Source organism: Ctenocephalides felis, unplaced genomic scaffold (assembly GCF_003426905.1).
Source record: "Ctenocephalides felis isolate EL2017-DRISC unplaced genomic scaffold, ASM342690v1 CF-g0.4_SCAFFOLD_01604, whole genome shotgun sequence".
NCBI classification, from domain to species: domain Eukaryota; kingdom Metazoa; phylum Arthropoda; class Insecta; order Siphonaptera; family Pulicidae; genus Ctenocephalides; species Ctenocephalides felis.
Window position 1 is genome coordinate 24,187,010 of NW_020537758.1, and position 22,783 is coordinate 24,209,792.

At 31.8% G+C, this 22,783-nt stretch overlaps 3 protein-coding genes across 7 annotated transcripts in view; 1 reads left to right on the forward strand and 2 right to left on the reverse strand.

Annotated features, from left to right (window-relative positions):
- Positions 1 to 4,055: 4,055 nt before the first annotated feature.
- Positions 4,056 to 8,100, reverse strand: LOC113372732 (trifunctional enzyme subunit alpha, mitochondrial). 3 transcript variants are annotated; one of them, XM_026613079.1, is made up of 14 exons: positions 7,885 to 8,100; positions 7,689 to 7,782; positions 7,331 to 7,517; positions 7,076 to 7,268; positions 6,859 to 6,997; positions 6,570 to 6,782; positions 6,280 to 6,459; positions 6,047 to 6,213; positions 5,859 to 5,973; positions 5,677 to 5,791; positions 5,396 to 5,588; positions 5,194 to 5,329; positions 4,908 to 5,128; positions 4,056 to 4,559 (listed from the first exon to the last, which is right to left on the reverse strand). In XM_026613079.1, exons 1-14 carry the CDS (start codon positions 7,962 to 7,964, stop codon positions 4,304 to 4,306), a joined length of 2,289 nt encoding a protein of 762 aa, XP_026468864.1. In that variant the 5' UTR covers positions 7,965 to 8,100; the 3' UTR covers positions 4,056 to 4,303. The 3 variants fall into 3 exon arrangements, with proteins under 3 accessions (XP_026468864.1, XP_026468862.1, XP_026468863.1); XM_026613077.1 differs by having other exon boundaries at positions 7,689 to 7,778; positions 7,854 to 8,100; XM_026613078.1 differs by having other exon boundaries at positions 4,058 to 4,559; positions 7,689 to 7,789; positions 7,889 to 8,100.
- A 1,357-nt stretch (positions 8,101 to 9,457) lies between these two features.
- On the forward strand, positions 9,458 to 12,211 carry LOC113372596 (transmembrane 9 superfamily member 4). The gene is made up of 10 exons (XM_026612954.1): positions 9,458 to 9,515; positions 9,644 to 10,017; positions 10,176 to 10,331; positions 10,404 to 10,678; positions 10,820 to 11,023; positions 11,102 to 11,290; positions 11,354 to 11,582; positions 11,665 to 11,848; positions 11,906 to 12,044; positions 12,111 to 12,211. Exons 1-10 carry the CDS (start codon positions 9,504 to 9,506, stop codon positions 12,209 to 12,211), a joined length of 1,863 nt encoding a protein of 620 aa, XP_026468739.1. The 5' UTR covers positions 9,458 to 9,503.
- Positions 12,212 to 13,798: 1,587 nt separating this feature from the next.
- LOC113373166 (Krueppel homolog 1-like) overlaps positions 13,799 to 22,783 on the reverse strand; it is a 50,153-nt gene continuing 41,168 nt past the window's right edge. The window contains exons 1-4 of one of the 3 annotated variants that reach the window (XM_026613479.1): positions 18,640 to 18,757; positions 15,685 to 16,169; positions 15,042 to 15,247; positions 13,799 to 14,926 (exon numbers count right to left, since the gene is read on the reverse strand). In XM_026613479.1, coding sequence (XP_026469264.1) covers positions 13,990 to 14,926; positions 15,042 to 15,247; positions 15,685 to 16,169; positions 18,640 to 18,688 — 1,677 coding nt within the window. In that variant the 5' untranslated portion in view covers positions 18,689 to 18,757 and the 3' untranslated portion in view covers positions 13,799 to 13,989. Of the gene's footprint in view, positions 14,927 to 15,041; positions 15,248 to 15,684; positions 16,170 to 16,569; positions 16,717 to 18,639; positions 18,758 to 22,783 lie in introns of those variants that run through there. The other 2 variants (XM_026613480.1, XM_026613481.1) reach the window with 2 other exon arrangements.

Here is a 22,783-nt window from a genome sequence, read left to right on the forward strand (position 1 = left end):
TCAAACTTTCCTCCATTGTATCTCAGAAACGGCTGGACCAAATTACTTGAAATTTACAGGGCACACTCGATTTTTTATAGCAAAAAACAAAAAAAAACGCCTAATTTGCAACTTGTATTTCAAATGTCTATCAAAAATCCAATTTTTTTTATATTCATTTGATTATAGGTCATTCCGTGATTTTAAGCCTACAAATTAAAACGCCGTTTATTTTTTTTTTCAGATAAGCCGATCAGCCGGAATCAAGAAGTGGGAGCTCTTTTTTTCGAGGCGGGGGTGTTCAGAGCGCTGTAACTCTAGTTTGACTGAATATTTTTAGCTGAAATTTTATATTTATACTGTCCAAATATGTGTTAATAAATGATAAAAAACTTGAAGCTCTAAATATTTACTAGTCGTAGAAAAAAAATCCTAAAATATCCCTAAAAAACAGGCCGTCACATAGGAAGACCCCCTTAAGAAATCGTATGAAAGTAATTGATGATCTATATGAATTAAATTAGTTATAATTAATTTTAAATAATTTTTGTAATTAATTAACTGAAGATTTTCTTAAAAAATCAGAAGCAAAGTCAATAATGTGAAAGTAGATCGATTATGAGTTGCAGAGCATTATGAAGAATGTTTATATTTATTTATTGAGAGTATACAGACCAGTTAATATTCTTTGATTCTAATAAAAATGTTCTGTATATACTTCGAACATATTTGAATTAAATTTCACTAATTATATTATGACTGTCTATGTAAATCTTACATGAGGCATGAAAAAATGACTTAAATCGCAGGTAATTTAGCTGTGCTGTATCTTAACTAATATAAAAATAAAAGATATATGAATTATTATTAATTTTATGTTGTATATGGAATCAGATAAATCAGAGATTAACGAAAAAGAATAAAACAAAGGTTAAGCTCAAATCATAAAATGAGAATGGCCTTCTGTATAAAATATTCTATCAGAATAAAACCCTCCCCATATCAACCTTTGACGAGTACCCTTGCTTATGCTAGGATTACGTAAAACCGTCAATCAATCAAACACGTCAATGCATTTGTTGTGTACCAGAGGAAAAACACAACACTGGTGCGCTTGAAATACATTTTCACTTATTATTGCACTGGTATTCATCAATAGCCTCAAGTTATTTCCAGTAAGCGGAACTAGAAAGCGGAAATGCCGCAATAAACACGGATTCAAAACCACGTGTTTGTTTGGACAATTCAAGCTGGAATTTTTATGGTGGAACCAACATTGCCTAATGGAATTACTTAAAGAAAATCATGAATATTCTTGTGCGCGGAGATCTATTCTTGGATGGATTTCAATCGATTTTGCATATGATAAAGCTATTGTAGTACTATCATATAATTTATTGCATATTTTCAATACGAGATTTGAAACACCTGTTGTTGACATTAATCAATCGTAAGTCAATTATTATGTCTTTTCACAATTTTCTAGTTCGAAGTGCACCTCTGTGTCAAGAATGTAAAACATAAAATGTTTCATGAGTGTTCCCGGGCCTTACTCTTTATAACCAAGGTTAGCATGGCACAAATTTATTTTCGTTTGATCTGTATTAGAAGATCGCAAATAAGAAGCGTCAATAAATTTTGAATCTCGGCAGAAAATTTAAATGCAGTAAGTTTAATGTACAGTATGTCAGAAAGGATGATTCGTGATTCAATGATATTCAAAAGTTGCTTAGACTATTTGAAGATTTATGAGAGTTTATGTTTTTATATTACACTAAAACCTTTTCTAATGTATGTTTTGTTTTAAATATTAATTAGAATATTCGAGTTCATTATGAGAGTTTCCAAATAACACCCAATGACTCTATAAGAACTTTGAAGCATATGTTCTTAAAATAAAATAGTGCATACCTCGGCCATGTGTATATTCCTGATACTTCGAATCCATAATGCCACGATCCGGAATAAGCTCCTTGTCCTTTAGGCCCGGTGCACACACCATGTCCGTGAGCTTTGCCATCCTCCCAACCCCCGCAATAAGTACCGCCATCGTCAAAATCAAATCTACCTCCGTGCACTTGAGTTTTTCCGGCAGCCGCGGTCACTCCGACCGAACCCGTGGGACTCGTAGCCCCCGGAGCGCCGCTACCAGTAGCGACTCCGTTGCCTGCGACGCCGTTCGAAGGCTGCATCGTTCGAATGATACGAGTTTAGGTTATGAGCGACTATTTGGAGGCATTCAATCGTTGTGGAGTATCATATTGCGAAGCCTCGTGGTTGCGTCTTTTGGCATTTCAAAAAATCTAAGAAAAACTCATTCGATTCCGTCGCTTTTGTTAAAACTGAAGTATTCTCGGCGCACTATTTATGGATCTCACAATCATGTTCATGCCGTAGCGTAAGTACACTAAAAAAAAGTATCAGCTGTTCGTATCGTCAAATAATAATTGGCCATCACTAGAAGAATTTAATAACGCGCACGTTAAACATGTCTCCAAATCGGTTTATTTTACGTGTTTATCGTTGCTGCCGCGGCACTGTTTTCGTCTCGAATGTGTAAGTGTTGCTTTTAGAGACGTGAACAGGGTGACCAGCAGGCGCCTGGCCGTTGCGACGCTGCTTGCATTGGAGCACGCATGCGCCCGGTTCCCTCTACGATATATCGTATCCTGCGAAAGCAAAGGGAATTTTGCGAAACCAATCGGGAAGTAGTGCGATCTAATAAGAAACCGGTTACAATGCCATCTACAACCGATTAAATACATTTAATAACAGAAACTTCAAATAAAAACGTTTATGTTTACTTCAAGTTTTCAAATAACGTTTCAAATAAAAAACCGAATAATTTCATTTTTCATTTAATATCAAATAGCACGATTGTAAAGAAGCAAAAATCGTTATCACAAATCTGTAGCCAAAACACTCAATTCACAATTTCAAGTGAAATGAACATGAGAAGTACCTGGCATTTAAAATATATTTGATTTGAAATATTAGGGTTATGCTACATTTATTATCTTCTATATATATAAAAATAAGTCGGGTTTTCCTTCCTGACGAAATAACTCCAGAACGCACGAACTGATATGGACAATTTAGCATTTGTTGAAAAGGCTCCGCAAGGTTTATAGCTAAGAAAATTAGTGGTGCATAGCATCGTACCCTAATGCAAATTGCTGGAACTTCACGCACCGTAATTAAAAATTCGAGTAATAAAAATAATCAACAATTGTTTTAAATAATTTCAAATAGATTATCTTCTATATTCTATATATATAAAAATAAGTCGGGTTTTCCTTCCTGACGAAATAACTCCAGAACGCACGAACTGATATCGACAATTTAGCATTTGGTGGAAAGGTCTCGGGCTCCGCAAGGTTTATAGCTAAGAAAATTGTGGTGCATGGCATAGTGCCCTAATGCAAATTGCTGGAACTTCACGCACCGTAATTAAAATTTCGAGTAATTAGTGAGAATTATCAGAATTATGCTTGGTTAAGTCAACGAGCAATTCTTGCCGCAAAGAATAATGATATACACGCACCGAATTTCACCATTAAATCAAAAATTGCTGGCGATTTGATGACATACCAATAATTCCGACTGGTCTTTCGTTTGACTTCAAACGATTGCAATTTCCAGTTCGCCTTGCGTTCGCAATAACAAGTCGCAAGGCCAATCGCTTAGTGTTTGCGGGATAAATATCAAATAGATTATTTAGAAATTGCCTGTTCACGAGTTGGAAAACCATCCGCTTTGTTTGTGTTAACGTCAGACCAAAAAACAAAAAATGTCGTTTACCAAAGAGCACTTCAATGAAACGGATAATTTACGGATTCACTTTCATTTACTTAGAGAAGTTCAATTAAAAAACACTGCATTTTTGTAATCGAAATAAATTCATTACTGTTTTATAATAAAATCACATTTTTCCTTTTCAAATATAAAATAAACAAAAAATTTCTTCATCTTTCTCACGAAATCATCTGGTGGCGAAACAGAGTTCGTCGGGTTTGCTAGTCTTATATAAAAACAAATACTACTTTAATATAAATTTATTGTCTATTTTAAAAAATACAGATATAATAAAATTTATAAAATGCTAAACATGAACAATTATGCTCCAATACATGGCACAAGAAACAAATGTGCCTTACAAATCCCAATTTGCTGAAGTCTTCAGACTGTTACAACTTTGCAGCAGGTACTAATACTCCATGTCTAAAATTAATTGATGATGGATTTGCCATTTTTTTAAGTCAACTTAATTTAATTATTCTTCATATCAGTCAAGTTAAACTCTATTTACAAATGCATGATATTATTACTTTGGGTAAAATTTCTTGCTGGGATCTTTTGCCATTTCAACCAAGGTTTCAGCTGGCTTGAATGGTGCTCCATATAATGCTGCATATGAATTCATTTTTGAAACTAAATTTGCTGCTCCAAAACGGTCAACCCATCTGAAAGGACCCCCAGTAAATGGTGGGAATCCAAGACCAAATACAGCACCTACATCACCTTCAAGTGGATTGGCCAATATTTTTTCTTCGAGGCATAAAACTGCTTCATTAACAAATCTTGAAAATTAAAATACTTAAGTTGATAAAACTTCTGCATCAAAAGAACTGCATGTGAGTTGTCAAATGTAGCATGCATTGGACTAATATCAATCAAGTAAAAAATTCAAAGACTATAGATTTGAAAATGAAGTAAATACCAAACATTACTCATAATGTTAATAGGTAAGAAAAGGAACTTCCCATGATTTCTAAATGTGAAATTCTCACATTTCTCATCATATAACCCAATTCTCATCATATAACCCAAAATAAAAGTTCAATTTTATTTTAATCAACCCGACACAATATGGAAACATTCATAATAACAATCAAATTTTATTATTTTTGAAAATGATCACATCTTACCTTGAAACCATCCTTAATTGCCGATCTTCAACACTATCAGCACCTTTTGGTTCAAGTTTATATCTTTTTAAAACATCCAAAGCACCTAGATTGACTTCCTTTGATTTGCTCTTATTTTGATACATAAATATACCTCTTCCAGATTTCCTACCCATAAATCCCTCCTTAACTAAGTCGGTCATAATATTTAAATCACCACCACTAATTCTATCACCAAATGCCTAAAATATTCAAGAACCATTTGGTTTATATGCAATTTATATTATATAATCATTATCATTCCTACCTTAGCAAGGTCAACAGCGATATGGGATCCTACATCAATTCCTACTTCATCAGCTAATGTAGCTGCGCCAACAGGGAATCCAAAAGATTTTGTGATTTTGTCTAAATCAGTTGGTTCTAAACCTTCTTGAAGAAGTCTTTAAAATAGCAAAAATTAATATAATTAACAGCTAACAACCTGAGTAAAATAAGATGAAGCATACCTGATAGCCTCTGATAACATTGTCGACAAAATTCTAGTTGTATAGAAACCTGGTCCATCTCCAACAGTAATGACTACTTTTCCTTGTTTCAAGCCGACATCAACAGCTGCCGCACATGTATCCTTGCTTGTTTTATCATGTGTGATAATTTCAAGCAATTGCATTTTATCAACGGGTGAAAAATAATGCATTCCTGAAAATGGTTTATTTATATTTAAAAATAAAGAAAACTATATTATAAAAGATTATTAAAATCAATGCATCATTAAATTTCACTTTACCTATTACTTTTTCAGGTCTTGAACTACCAGCAGCTATTTTTGTTATTGGAATAGCACTAGTGTTTGTTGCAATAATGCAATCTTTCGAAACAACTGCTTCAATTTCTTTAATAACCTAAATCAATAAAAGATTATTTAACTACAGAAATACGTTTACAAGTTTGTAATGTATAGTAAAGTACCTTATGTTTAAGATTAATATCCTCAAACACAGCTTCAATCACCATATCTACATCTTTGAAAGAGGTATAGTCTAATACTGGATCTAGATTTGCCATATATTTATCACATTCAACTCTAAGAAAAATGAATCAGAATAATTATATATTATTTATGTATGTAAAGTGCATAGTTGTAGCATTTTACTCACTGGGTCATTCTCTTTCTCTTAACAGCATTGGCCATGCCTGTTTGGATTTGGCCTATACCTCTGCCAAGACCTGGCCGGTTAGTGTCTTTTAATACAACTTTGTAACCTTTGTCAATAGAAACATGAGCAATTCCTGCACCCATTAAACCAGCACCAACAACTGCAATCTGTTACAAAAAATAAATAAAATTATTTAAATTACGTTTATAAGATAAAATGATATATTGCTATACCTTTTCAGTTTTCTTCTCTGGTGCTCCAAATCTATTTTTTTTACATTCTGTTTGACCTCTAAATAAGCCTATCAAGCCATTTGATTCTGGGGTTTGCAACAAATCACCAAATGCTTTTGCTTCTGCTTCATAACCAGCTGCAGGTCCTTTATCAACTCCAGTACGAATAACATCTAAAATCTGAAATGTAAATCAAGAAAATAAGTAATCAAGAAGTAGGCAGAAGTATCGTGGCAATTCAAAAAAAAGCAAATGATCAAGTAGATTTTTTGATTTATTAAAATATTTACCCTTAAAGGAGCTGGATACAGTCCACCGCTTAGTTTCATTACTTGTTGCTTAGCTTTCCCAAAGACTTGGTCCTTCACAAAATTAAATTGTAATGCAAAATTTAAGACAGTATTAAATAATCCTTTTTTAGTTCGGTCTACAGTTAAAGCACCAGATGCCAAATTTTTTGCCGTTTCAACAGCAACTTTTTCCAAATATTCTGCAGTATTTGCCTGTTATAAAGAAATGTTGAAATATTGCAAATACTTTGATAATAATTTAAAAGGCTATAAAATCAAAATATATTACTTCGGGAGAATTTAATCCAGGTCCTAAAGGATCAACAAGTAAATCAACAATGCCCAGTTGCTTGGCTTTGGCCGCTTTCACTGTTTTGCCTGTGAGAGTTAAATCTAAAGCATCAGGTAATGACACAAGTTTTGGTAATCTGCAAGTTTAATATACATTTGTCTGAATAATTAAATTAAAATAAAACGATATAATTACAAATAAAATATTTTATCACCTCTGAGTGCCACCTGCTCCAGGAAGAAGACCCAACATTACTTCAGGAAGCCCCAAACCAGTTTTGCCATCTTTAACTGCAATTCGATAATGGCATGCAAGTGCTACCTCCAAACCTCCTCCCAAACAAACACCTTGTATAGCAGCTACAATTGGTTTTTTCGATTTTTCCATTGATTCAAACACTTTTTGACCTATTAAAATAGTGAGAAATGAAATTATATGTTGTAAAATGAACTTTGTATGATTCACTTACCTTCTGAAGCCATTTTAGTGGCATCTGCAGCAGTTTTGCATTGTTCTAACATAGAAATGTCGGCACCAGCGATAAAACAACCAGGTTTTCCAGAAATTATCACCGCAGACTGAACAGCAGGATTGGACTGAACCTCTTGAAATGCAGCCACCATTTCAGAAATGACGCCCTGGCTGAGTGAGTTGACCTATTTAATAATAAAAAAAAATAAACAATTGGATCAATAGATAATTTTAATTAATCTCGAAGAAAAAATTGTAATTGTACCAAATTCAAACAATTCAAGCCCATGAAAAAAAGATCAATTGCAGTAATAAAATTTTATTTAAATTTAACATTTGTTTAAATAAATCCTTACCTTAACATTGGGAGAATCAATTGTAATAACACAGACATTGTCTACTATTTTCGTCCTAACGTGTTTCGAAGTTTCAGCAGCCGTGTTGATCTTTCTTGCAACTGCAAGAGAAACAAAAATTTAACACATTCATAGCCGGTCAAAGTGCAATTCTAAATTGGTTACAGAAAATAATTTTTGTACAAAATTCATACACTTACAAATATTTCTGTTAAAAAATCTGGCATTGCGTTGATTAATTTTAGATAAAGCACCAAAAATGCGTGAACTAGCCATTATTAAAATCACATATGAATTACTTTAGAAACTTAATTCAAACTGGGTGACAGTAAATGCAAATGAATGAGAGAATGGACTACGCACGGCGTTCGAAAATGCAATGAAGATAGGAACGCAATGGGTGTGTGAACGAGACGAGCGAACCAACATATTCAAAACAAAGCAAAGTCCAGAAATCTTGGCTAGACTGTTATATAAATAATTAGTACGACATCTGGTACAAAATTCGTAGAGACTGATTTTCGCCAATTGATTTAAAAATAAATAAATATGAAATAGTAACTTAATAATCAAAATTCTGTTAAAATGTGAACAAAAATAAAATTGATACAACCCCATAACCCCATATATGCCCCATATAATTATGCATATATATTCTTCAATTTTTTTTGTTCGACGTTGAAATGGAAACGTATTCTTGAATGTTTATTTACAGCCAAAATGTCGAAATAAAAGATAATATATAATTTAATTAATCATTTTGCACGTTTCGACACTCTATGTACATCCATTCCTTTTATGGTATGCCAAAATGCTTAGAAGCCATTGCAACATAGATATAAAAAAATGTCGAATTTTTAAAAATAAAAATAATAAAGTTATGGCGAAACAGGATGTCCCATTTTCAAAAACTATTAAAAACATAAGAAAATAAATAAACTCTTTTTTGATTATTTAAAAATTGAAAGAATTCAATTCTATTCTTTGAAACTTAAAATGAAAACTACACTCACTAATTCTAGTTGTTTCAAACACAATTTTCTGATAGCTTTATGGATTTTATTAATTTTATATTTTTGTTCATATTTTAACTATATAATTCATAAATTGAATCAACAATACAGTTTAATACTTATTTAAAACTTTAAAAATATATTTGTATAAAATTAAAATATATCTTACTTACTTTTTATATTATCCATAACTTTGACAATAGAAATACGTATATATCTCACAAATTATGCTTTTGAATTTATATTCTATATTGAATATTTTTTATATGTTAATATATTCGTATGGATTATCATTACTTGCAAGTATAGTTATCAAAGAAAAGATAAGTTTTTCAAAGTCATAAAAACATGCAAAACAAAAACATATATTTCAATAATTTATTAAATTATGGCAAGGACAATTCTAGGCATTATAGAAAGTTTCCATTTTTTATACAAAATAAATTTCAAATAAAATACTTTATGAGTGTGTTAATGGTTTATAATAATGTTTAGCATTTTTGTTGTTACGACTTTTGATAAAGCTTATGAAGTGTCATTTTGATACTTGATTTTGAAACAAATTGATGTCAATTTCATATATAAATAAAATCTTTCATTAAAATGTTTCTTATCGTTTTCAGTTTTTCTTGCAGTTGAACAAAACGGGAGGAAACGTATTTTAAATTTTTTATTTTTGTCTGCATAGGTGGCAAGCCTGATATGCGACGTATGAGCATGAAGTGTTTTCTTGATTATTTATAGGTTATGCTTGTTGTCAAAATTGAGGGATATTTTCAAATTTTAGGAGTATTTTGAAATAATGAATTTATATGTGAGTGAAAATGTCATTTTCATTTAATATGAACATTCGGAGAAGAACTTCTTTATCATATGACAACATAATAAATATTTATATGTCAACATATAAAATATATTTTTTTTAATTATTATTAATTTTAGGTCATAACATTACTGTTATTATTGCAAAAATGCTCATCATTCTATATCCCAGGCGTAGCTCCTGTAGAGTTTCGCAAAGGACAAAAAATCGAAGTAAAAGCTGTTAAGATGACAAGCACACATACTCAATTACCTTACGAATACTATTCTTTACCCTTTTGTTTACCAAAAAATGGCACATTCATTTATAAGTCAGAAAATTTAGGAGAAGTTCTTAGAGGCGACAGAATAGTTAATACTCCATACGAAGTAAGAATGGCAGAAAATATTGAGTGCAAATTGTTATGCCATTCGAAAGACAAGCCCATGAATTGGAATGATGAAGATTCACAAAAGGTTATTGAAAGGATTGAACATGAATATTTTGTTCATCTGTAAGTCAGACTTATAATTTAAATAATTTTAAACATCCCTTGCTTATTATTGCACAATATTGCCTATATAGAGGGTAATTCATAATCATACAGATATATTCATATTGTACTAGCATAGATGATTTTTTGATTAAATCAATGTAATTTACTGTTTTCAGTCTGGTTGATAATCTACCAGTTGCAACTAAAATTATGAATGAAAATTCATTAGAAATTCAATATGAACCCGGATACAAACTTGGTAATATTGTACAGAATCATGCATATATTAATAATCACCTCAAGTTGATTTTATTATATCACATGCATAATGTGTAAGTAAACTTTTCTAAATGAATCAAATAATTATTGATATCAGTTACTGTAAAAAATACATTATATTGCAGAGATACATATAGAGTTGTAGGTTTTGAAGTTGAAACCTTATCAGTTCATATGAGTGAATTAAAATTCAAAGGAGACACATGCGAATTTTCTAGTGATCCTAAGCCACAACCTGTTAACAAACACTCAACACAGTTATGGTTTACCTATTCTGTGGAATGGAGAAAATCAGACGTCAGCTGGGCTTCACGATGGGATATATATTTGGGAATGAATGATGTCCAGATTCATTGGTTCTCTATTATCAATTCGTTAGTGGTTGTGTTTTTCCTATCAGGTAAATTGTATCATTTATTTTCTATTCTATTCTAACAATATATATGTTATTACATCCATATTATAACAAAAATAAATTATAAAAATATATATATATATATATATATATCCATGTTAAATTTGCTTTGTATTTTCTGTTTAGGTATTTTAACAATGATTATGGTAAGAACATTAAGAAGAGATATTGCACGTTATAATGCTGATGAATCTTTGGATGAAACTATTGAAGAAACAGGATGGAAATTAGTTCATGGTGATGTTTTTCGACCCCCAAAATATCCAAGATTATTTGCTGCTGTTATTGGAAGCGGAATACAAATCTTTTTTATGTCCCTTATCATCATATGTAAAAAGATATTGCATATTTATTTTGAGCAAATTTATTAAATAAATTGTTTTAATGTGTTATAATAAAATATTCTAGTCTTTGCAATGCTGGGAATGTTATCACCAGCATCCCGAGGCGCTCTGATGACTGCTGGAATATTATGTTATGTTTTCATGGGATTAATTGCTGGATATGTTGCTGCACGTTTGTATAAAACAATTAAAGGACGTGAATGGAAGAAAAGTGCTTTCCTGACAGCAACATTTTATCCTGGAATTGTTTTCGGTAATACTATTAGTCTTGTATTTCTCGACTGAATTCAAAATTTTATGAATGTTGTGCTTCTAGGTTCTTGCTTCTTCCTTAATTTCTTTATCTGGGGTAAACATTCCAGTGGAGCCGTACCATTTGGGACAATGGTATCTTTATTATGTTTGTGGTTTTGCATTTCATTGCCACTTGTATATCTTGGTTATTACTTTGGGTTCAGAAAACAACCCTATCATCATCCTGTTAGAACAAATCAGATACCAAGACAAGTTCCTCGGCAGCTGTGGTACATGAACCTAATGTTGAGGTAAATATTTTTCATATTAATGACACGGCATTATTAATATCAACATTGGATTTATGATTCAATATTCTTCTTTTCATTTCAGCACTTTAATGGCTGGTATATTACCCTTTGGAGCAGTCTTCATAGAATTATTCTTTATTTTCACAGCCATCTGGGAAAATCAATTTTACTATTTATTTGGTTTTCTGTTTCTAGTATTCTGTATATTAGTTATATCTTGTTCACAAATATCTATAGTCATGGTGTACTTCCAATTATGTGGAGAGGTAAGGTAATTGCGTTAAACAGGTTTTCGAGATATTATTGATGATATTTCTCAACAGGAATATAGATGGTGGTGGCGCAGCTTTATTGTTTCTGGAGGATCTGCAGTTTATGTGTTAGCGTATTCAATATTTTATTTTCTAACAAAATTAGAAATCACTGAATTTATTCCAACACTGCTATACTTCAGTTATACAGGTGACTAATTAAATGTCATTAAATAACTATTTATATCAATGCAATATAATTCAACTTTGTTCCCAGGTTTAATGGTGTTGACATTTTGGCTGCTAACAGGCACAATAGGTTTCTTTGCGGCTTATGCTTTTATAAGAAAAATTTATGGAGCTGTTAAAATCGATTAGACTGATTTACAAATATTTTTAGAATAGTTCTGTCTGATTTATGATTTTGATATTAAATATAATAAAAGCTTGTATGAATGCTATGCAATAATGAGAATTTATATCATTAGAATAATTGACTGTGAGTTTAAATTAATATAACTAATTATTATATTATATTTAATTATTAATAAAGAGTATGATTTATTTTACGTTCTTTTTGTTATTAAATATTGCTAATGATGACTTTTATTAAACAATAAATTAAACTTAGGAAAAAAAATTACCTAATGTTAGAGAATCCTGTAGAAATTGTAAATTTTCCAATATGCTCGACTATTTCAGCAAATAAATAGTGCACTGAAGGAACTATGTATACATGGCATTTATAATTCATGATCTGTAAATAATTACACAAAAAACTTTAAATTTTCGTTCCAGCATGTATTTTCAAAAACATTCATTTATTTTGCAGATTATATATTTATATTCTACAGAATTGTAATAAACCTTTCGGCTTGGCAAAATAAAAACAACCTATGAGATATAATTCGGTTTTATTATGTAATAATTAATGAACAGATTCATTTGATACAAACAGAATGTAGTTTTTATCAATAAACTATATAAACAATTTGAAGTATATTAAATTGCCTAATATTAATTTTTAATTAACAATACATTTATAAAAGTTACAAACTTTTACAAAAATTCAGTCTATAAGCGATTAATTATTCCTCTTCATAATCTGATTTAATTTATATGTTCAGGTAAAATAGTTGTAAATCCTGATATTTTTCATAGAACAAATATTATAAACAAAAATAACAAAGATATTAACAAGCATCACATAAAATATATAAAAATAAATAGTTTACCTGAGAACGAGGTATTACAATACTCTGTCAAATAAATTGTGAATGCAAATTATAAAGGAATTAGACATTCATTTCTTATGCTAATAGAATTGGAAATATTTATTATTTGCAACAATTCGGTTGTCGAAATTGGATTAAATACATTGATTGACAATTCTGCATATCTATATAATAATATAAATTAGATGAATTATGAGGTATAATTTTTATATTACCAACTACATATACAAAAAATAAGTTACCATACTTAAAGTTATATTCATATTGTACATAAATATTTATGAACTTTGAAATAATTTTGTAAAATAACCACGATATCCATAATACATTCACATTTACATACACAAACACATATAAAAGTACTCCCAGAAAATTTCTGGTTCAGTATAAAAGTGTCAATATAAAAATGTCATATATAGAGCCAAAGAGGCACCATATTATAAATAATATTTTCAATGAAGTCATTTTATATAATAGCAGTCGCCTGTAGATTTAATATTAACAGTCTTATGATAACAAGTTCCAAATCGACTAACAATGAATATATATTAAATTTCTAATATAAATACAATCTATTATAAATAATATATTATTTTATAATTTTATCATTACTAAATAATATTGCTTAAATCTATGAAGGTAGTACGGAATTTGAAACTTGCTTTTATATGCAAATAATAATTTAACTTATAGAATGAAAGACGAGCAAAGAATTAATTTTTACATGATAAGTTTTTAATTTTATGATTGTTTAATTGTCTCATCATTCAGATACTCAATAAAATTGACGATTTAATTATATATCAAAATCAAAAGCCAAAAGCTCTTATCAGAATGCTTTCATTAAAATAATATTTAAATCTTCAAGTAGTTAAGAATTTTTGCTAGTCTTTGTTCTATAATCTTAAAGCAATAATGTTTTTATGAAGCTTTCGCAAATTGAATGACTGAACTTAATCTAACATTATTGATAACTGGAGCGGATTCAATATCCCTGAGGTACATTTTCCTTTTTCTAGGCGGCAGACTCATCATTTCTTTATGAGCTGCTAAATCCAAAATATCTTGTTCCATTTCAGATATTTGTGGTGGTGTCACAGAAAGTCTTTCAGGTGATGAACTAGGTACACTAAAAGTAGTTGGACTATGTTCAGCAACAGACAACGCTGCTTCTACACGTTTTATGATATCATTTGATTTCTCTAAATTTGAATGGTATTCAGGAACAGGTTGAGGTATGAGCTGGTATGCTTGCCTCATAACGGCTAAATGTTCATACATGTTCATCGACCTTTCGACGCTTCTGGGCGAATAATTAGTTGGCTCAGTATTATAAATTGTATCATTAGATTCTATTTCCATATCATAACAAACGGGTGAAGAAATTTTCTTCTCGGAAGACGACACTACAGCAGCCGTGGCTAGGAGATTCATACCACTAGAGTATCCTAATTGTTGATCAAATCTATGATAAGTATAAGCAGGTGCGTCTTCTTTATAGATTTTATTTTCTTTATTACTCGTCACAGACCCGCACGATGACGAATCCGTTTCAGGTGACATTGAACTAGGTACGACAGTCTGTACAGGGGCCTCAACTGTGTCAACAATTTGGTTTGCATGACCCTTTATGTGAGCTTCCATCTCTTTTTTATTTTTGAATGTTTCATCACAAATTGTGCATTTGTAACACTTTGAACCGTAATGTTGAACTCGATGCAGTTTCAGCACATGGTTATATCCGAAATCGCGCAAACAAATGTCACAATGGTATGGCTTTTCACCCGTATGCGTTCTTGAATGTACTTTTAATTGTTTGGAACAAGTGAAACCTTTGCCACAACCTTCTACCGTACACCTGAAAAAAATATTGCGATAAGTCAAAATAATTGAAATAGAACATCTACAAAAAACTTATTTATTCGACTAAATAGTCAACTTTACGATAAAGATATTAATTTTAAAATACTAACTTGTAAGGTTTTTCGCCGGTATGAGTCCGCAGATGAATGACTAGTTGACCTGACTGTATAAAAGTTTTTCCACAAATGTTGCATTCGTGGGGGCGTTCGCCCGTATGGATGCGTTTATGCCGATGCAATTTTCCACTGTGTTCAAATGCTCTGCCGCATACATCACACTTATAAGGCCTCTCTTTAGTATGTATCCTCCTGTGCACCTGAAAAACACAAATTAAAAATAAAATCAAAAAACAATAATACTATGTTATGTAATTTTAGCAACAAATTTACTGATTAAAAAAATGGCATATAGTTTAGTTCCAAAATATATGCAATTTAGGTACCTCAAAAATATGAAAAATTAATAGTATGATCACAACACAAATTTATTATATAGTGCCTTATAAATGAATTAATAGTATGACCTTATACAAATCAATAATTTTATTAATATACGAAATATTATTTTTTTAAATGACGAATGTTGATCTAAAAATTTAATCGTCGCGTTGAAAGCACACAAGCGTAGCGCTTATTCGGGCGTCGAAATCACTTGCACTTTTGAATGAAGCCTGAACGAACCGACAGTTACACCGTAAATCTATAGAACTTAATATAGCTATATAAGATAATAAGATATATTCTCGAAACTAACCTGGAGATTTTCCTTCACACTGAACATCTTCGGACAAAAGTCGCACCCGAACGGCCTTTCTCCTGTATGAGTCCTGTAATGTCTCACTAGCCGCGCTGGTACCGCAAAAGTTTTTTTGCATACATCGCATTCATAAGGATCCGAGGACGTTGTGGGTCCTGTTGTCTGTTGGGCTGTCCCTATTGCTGGAGACATTTGTACAGCACTCTTGGCAACATTCTGTTGCTTCGTATGCGATTGAATATGCGCCCCAAATGCACTCTTATTAGTGAATGTCATATTACATTCGTTGCAGCGGAGCAATACAGCGCCTGAAGCTTGCGGTATATGGTTACCACTTATTGGAGAAGACATTGTGGTAGAAGCAGTACAGTCCGCAGGTGAATTTGATGGTATTTCACCCCCAACTAAAAGACTGTTGGGTAAACTAGTATAGTATGAACCCACCATCGTGCCGTTCGCACGAGGTAACGAATTTTGAGAGCCTGTTAAAACAAAGATCTATATTACTAAATTGAATAAAATAAATATGAAATAATGTATCACTGAATATCAATTATGTATATTTCATATATATTCGTACATAAAAGTTTAATCAAATTTCATGAATCAATAAGTGAACGCAAAATTCACAATTCAAGCAGCAGATCATTTTATAAGGATTTCTGATTGCTAAAATAAAACGTTAATTTTTTTTTAATTTCTAGTTCTTTAATACTGTTGTGTATTGTAAAACAATAAACTCATACTAAATAATCAAAATGAATCAATTAATATGTACGAATATATTTAAAAATCGACAATGATCGAAAAGTACAAGAATGCTCCACCGCAAGTCAATATAAAAATACTGTGATGATAAAAGTGCACTGTAAATCAACTCACCGTTAAAATTACTTAAATCCTTATTAACAAACATTTTTCTAATACAATGTCTATGTTATTTAGTCCCAGATTGGTAACTTATATATCAATAAAAAATTTAAAAAAAATATTTTTTTTAAAGCTTTACAGTTCATATTAACCAGCCATCATCACAAAATGTTTTTATACACTTAACTGCAAAACATAATCACTGCACAAGAATAATACGAAAAATTCTATGTTTCACGAAGAAGAAGTAATCCATGCGGAAGTCGGTGACTGAATGACGATCTGTTGTTAGTACTAGGCCTACGAGCCGATACGGCATGCGCCATTTCAATGCACCGTAGCACAAAATGGACGAGCCAACAAAATGCTACGGGTCAGGTTGGGTGGCGTGGGGAGAAAGCGCTTTGGAAAATATTGTGCCTTTTATCTCAAAACTTGCTATATGCCAAGAGAGTGAAGATAAATATTCACAGATTTTGACTAGGTCATGATTAATTGTATGACGAATGCAAGTGACGTCGTCGTAGAAAATATTTATAAATTTTGTTATGCGAAATGATAACAGATATTCTTTATCAGTGGACGTAAATATGTATGTAAATACTAAATGCGATTGATGATTATTCGGTTGAGCAATGTATTGACAAAAACTATTTGTATTCCTGTTTTTTGAGAACACCAGTATGATAAAAAGTGTGGTATCACACACGTTTGGTGTAAAATTTTAAAGAAATATTAAATTGTAAATAAATATAATTTCGATAAAAATGTCAGTTAAAAACAACCTCTCGGATAGCGCATCGCCGTCGTTCTAAAAATACACCGCAAAGTTGTGAATGTCGAGTTGTTTGTGTATTTGTATAGAGAGGCGGCGTGTCGGTTCGAGGGAACACACGCTCTGCTATGACGAAGTACGAGATAGAGAGGCGAAGTACTCGGCACGTTGTTTCATGAAGACGGCTCATTTTTCTGTTCGAGCTCCGATGAAATTGATCGTGCAGAGTACTGAGCCTCCACGCGCCTACGTTTCGGAGCGTCAGCGACCTCGCCAACTAGTCGCGCAGTGTGCATGCCGCACGAGATGACTGTATGAGTGCTTTCGAAAAGCTTCGGACACAAAAACGTTCGTGTGTGGGTATAATACACACGCCGTGATACAGAGCAGGTGTTCCCAAACGAATGCTAACGGGCCGAGGGACCGAGATAGTAAAATTTTTAACTGAGATGTAAACGTAATTTATAGATTATTTGTAAACGATAAATTGAATCTATTTATATGTCGTACTATTAGGTAAAATAAAATAACTTGCTTCGGTTTTACAATTAGCCAAATCCAAAGTAAATTGGAAAACATCAAGTTCACGACATAGGACATAGGTCTCAAGACGTTTTAACCAAAATGAACCCTAATCGACTTCTATTATTTTTTCTCTCTATTTTCTCTTTAGTTTCTAATGTCGTCTAACATTATCCATTTCCCCAGCCCTGATCAAAGGCATCAAAGAAGAGGGTTAAAGCAAGAGAAGAAGGGCGAAGCCGCAAATTCGGAAAGGGGACATTGCGAAGTATCTACGGACTAAGCCGATCGTAGAAAGCTGGGGTGCGATGAGCTTTCGTATGGTTATGCGAGTATAAGACATTTTTTTTCTTTTGGCGAAAGACTTTTAGATTAATATCGATTTCTTAAATACTTCAAACATGTCTTCTGAGGATTCTAATTTAAAAACAATAACGAATATTTGTAGATTCTAATTTATCAATAATAACAGTATTTGTAGGGAAATATTATGGAAACGTTTAGTTTAAATACTACTATTTATTAACATTGATTAGAAATGATACACAAAAAGCGATAATATCTAATGCTATAAACCTCAACCTGACGTATCGTGTGACATATGCGGAGAGCACAATAACTGACCTGTCTAACCTGACGGAGCTTACATTAGATTGGCATTCCAACTGACATCCAATTGGAAACTCATTTGATTTTACAAAATTTATCATAAAGCATTTTTATATTGACATTGAAGCATTAAGATATTTCAAGAAGTTATATAAAATTATCTAAACAATACTTACTGTTGAAACGTTCTGTTCCAATAGCTGTCATTCGAATTTCAGTTGCCATAAACAGTTTAAAATCACAAACCAACTAAACACTTCTTTTTAATGTCACAAATAAATTATTATATTCACACGTCTCAAATCACACATTGATTTAAATATAGTCTTTATACGTATTTAATAAAACGTCTATTAAGACAAAATAAGTCCGATAATATTTTTCCCGAATTTTAAAAGTGTCCGCACCGCGATGACCGCTTTATTCATAGAAGATCAAACAGTGTTTAATGTTTACCTCCTACACGGAGTTCGAGCGGCGTCGTGCCCCACGAAAGCGAGCGAAGCGCCTTGCCCCAAGCCCCCCTCGCCGTGATAACGAACGATGTGAGCACGATACACAAGTTGGAGCACGTGGAGGCGATGTACCGGACACGATAAATAACGGGCGCGTGTAGCGATCACAGTATAATAGCAACATGAACAAAAGGCTCGATATTTATATACTTACCACGGCAACGTAGATACAGTAGGAGTTCTTCAGCCCGGTAGATCATATTTGAAAACTTAGGTCTTAAAGGTGAGGTACGAAAGGGGTCGATATAAAGTAGATTTTAGTTACATCGATCAACGAATCAGGTTTGAATAATAATTAAGAGGGTTAGGTGATTTTTTAACGAATACTGATTATTAATACGAAACCTATAATGGTTTGTCATAAAATGGCAATAATCAAATATTTATCTCGAAGGGTAAATGTAAACAGTGCGATCCAAACAACAAATTCATTTGTGTATTTCACAAGCTGTTGTCTGAGGTGCCAGTGGTCGATGACCCGATCGCTTAAATTTTCGACGTGCCGGGTACTTTGCCTCTTATACGCTCGTGGCTCATCGCGGCACATTACTAGCGCTCAACACACAAGCATCGGCCCATGTAAATAGACCAGTCTCCGCTGTGTTAAATGTACACTACTACATTTTAAAGAGCGCTGCGCGTGCGTCCAACACTAAGAAATATTCTCTGTTAAAACGCTAACAAAAACAAAAGTTATATGTAGTGGACAGCAACTCACACATTCGCAAGCACGTGTATGCCACCGAAAATAAAATGTTGCGAAAGGGGGGCATTGTGTTGGGGAGAGGCGAGACGATATTTTGCTTCGCGTGCTCTGTGCTAAATATTGGCTTAGGGAATGGTCTAGCCACGCACACAATTAGAACTTTAGATTACTGAATTCTACATATACGCATTCATTGCCTCTACCAACAACATGCGAATGATTTTCGCGCACAGCTTGTAGTACGGATACCTTGACATTCGTTTCACTTTAGATGAAGGTCTAAAGTTGCTAGTACGCAAAAGGAAAACTGCATCGTGGAAGATTCCAGAATATACTTCCTAATCACAGTACTACATAGAACACAATATGCACACAAATGCATATACTCTACAAGTTATATATTTAAAGGACCTATACAAGTACGATACATTTACTACAAGTCATGATTTTTATAATTAACCTTTACCATTTTAATCAATCATTGGAAAAATAAACAAAAAGTGACCAAAATGTATGTCAAAAATCTTATCCAAAGCTATTTAATCGAACGTAAATTAGCTTCAAGACCTTGCTCTAAATTTGGATTTTTGCACATGTGTAAAATAATATTCATTTATTTGATAATAGAATTTATCTTCAATTTCGTAGTAATATGATAAATATCTAATATAAATAATTTTTACTAAAATATAAATATTCTGTTAATATCGAAAGCTCTACACTACAGCATTTCAAAATCAATTTTGACTTGAATAAATAAATAGAAAACGAATAAAAGAGAGAAAATAAATAAAAATAAAAACGAATAAATCATTTATAACAAATTTATATTAGCACAGAATCAAATACACAGTTGTCTGTATTGAGTTTACTATCGAGAAAACAGTTTTGTGGACCAGTATAATTAATAAAGTTTCTAAGAATATGAAAACAAATTAAATATTTTAACTCATTTATATAGTTTAAATGAAAACTACGCGCTTATTAATAAATTCATAATGAAAAAAATTTTAATAACACATATGATTATAATTGTAGTTTTATCTGTGTTTACAGAATGCAATAACAATCCCGTGGTTTGTTAATAAAATGTCCTTGATAGGCCGCAACATGTGCAATAAACAAATGCCGAGCGCTGTAAAATAATCCTTGAATATCGGTAAACATGCTCGGAAGCAATAGTTGAAAATCAATTATTAAATGACGTTTACTAGGCACGTGCAGCTACTTACTGTGGGATATTCGTTAGATTATGCACTTTGACGCTAATAAATTATTCATTGTTATATTTATAATATTAGATAATGTGCTGATTAGGATACTGTTCTAGAAAACAAATTAATACAGCTACGAATAGATAGTATGATTAACGGAATATTATTGGACTTCCGGACAGTGCAGAAAATACCTTGCAAAAAGGAAAACGAATCTTGACAGTAACTCGCTCTTAACCCTATTGCGCTTAACAAAAAATATTTTTTTGAACATTCAATTACGAAAAATTGTCTCTCTCACACACATACTTTTTCCAAAACATAAAATTAGCAAATCGGATTTTTGGCAAAAACAAACCTCTTCGGTATGTTAACAATTATGATAATTTCAGATAAAAGTTTTTATCTATTTTTGTATTTATGATACCTACACAATATAGATAATATTAACAATAAAAACATTTGTATTCTATACAGATAATATCTAATATAGATAACTTTATTGCATTAAACAAATTGTCACCAAAATACGATTAAATTTACTGAATTATAAATCGTAATTAATGCTTTAAGTGCTAAAATTTACATGAATTTATGATTTATCTCATGGTTAAAGCCATTTACCAGCGACAAGGGCCAATGTCAATGGCTCATAATCTTGTTCAAGAATCACCTGTCGATCAATATGCTCTATCCGACTATCGAATGACCCCGTACTAATCTTGGACCGTTTTCATTATCACTAACACATCAAACTTGTCTATGTCAGGGTCTATGTCCTTGTGTTCATTTCGTAGAATTAAAACAAAAACCGCATACGCGATTGACTGATCATTTTACCGTAGGTCAAGTATGTAAAAAACACATGTATTATTAAGACAGACACTAACAATAAGTGTTCATATTTTGTTATACTACAGGTGATGCTAACCATTATTTTAGAATCAAAATAGCTGAAACCATGTATAATCATTATCCAAGTACTATGAGGTATACAGGTTCTAATAATAATAATACAAGCACTAATCGTAAGTGTACTTTTTAAAACCTTCCTTTTATTATGTGAAATATGTATAATGGATAGAATGTAAAGCAATATATATTAATATCGGTTAAGATGCCACAGTTTTTTTTATGAAATTTCAACCTCTCTTGTTCTAGATGCCGAGCACTTATTCAATAAATAATACTTATTTAAAATTATTTGAATAGCGATCATAATTCAAGGGTTTCATAAGTTTTTGTGACGATTTGCCCTAACTGCGACGGATTTATAGAAGGCAACCCAAACAGTTGCCCTATATCTCCATATGACAAATTTTTATTATTACAATTTCTGGAATAGTGATGATTATTTCAGTGATACAGCATTGCTGGTTAAGCTTTGTTTTAACTTTGATCCATATTGCTAAGTAAAAACTTAAATTCTGCCTGACATCAGGGCGCCCGAAAAGGGTAACAAACATGGGTTCTGTGATTGAAATTCCATAACAAATCTACAAAGGATCCTTCCGTTATTTGTTATCACTAGTATTGTGAATAGTTAAAGCAAAGTATAGTTAAAGAAAATTTCTAGTTTCTTTCAAGTGACTATTTTTTTATTCATTTTTGTGATCAACAGAATAAAACAGTTTTCGTCAACCCTAACCGAAACTATAAAAATATGGATTTCATAATAATCATAAATTACCTGAAGCTAATTTTTTTGACAAATATGATTGCATTCACATCGAATAGATTTTTCTCCATTCATTTGAACATCCTTGTATAATAATAGTAATACATCATCGTTATGAGTACAAAGTGAGGAGGAATAGAGGTCACAAATTCCAACGTGCGCATTAGACATCGTGTATATACACATAAATAAATAAAATACATATGT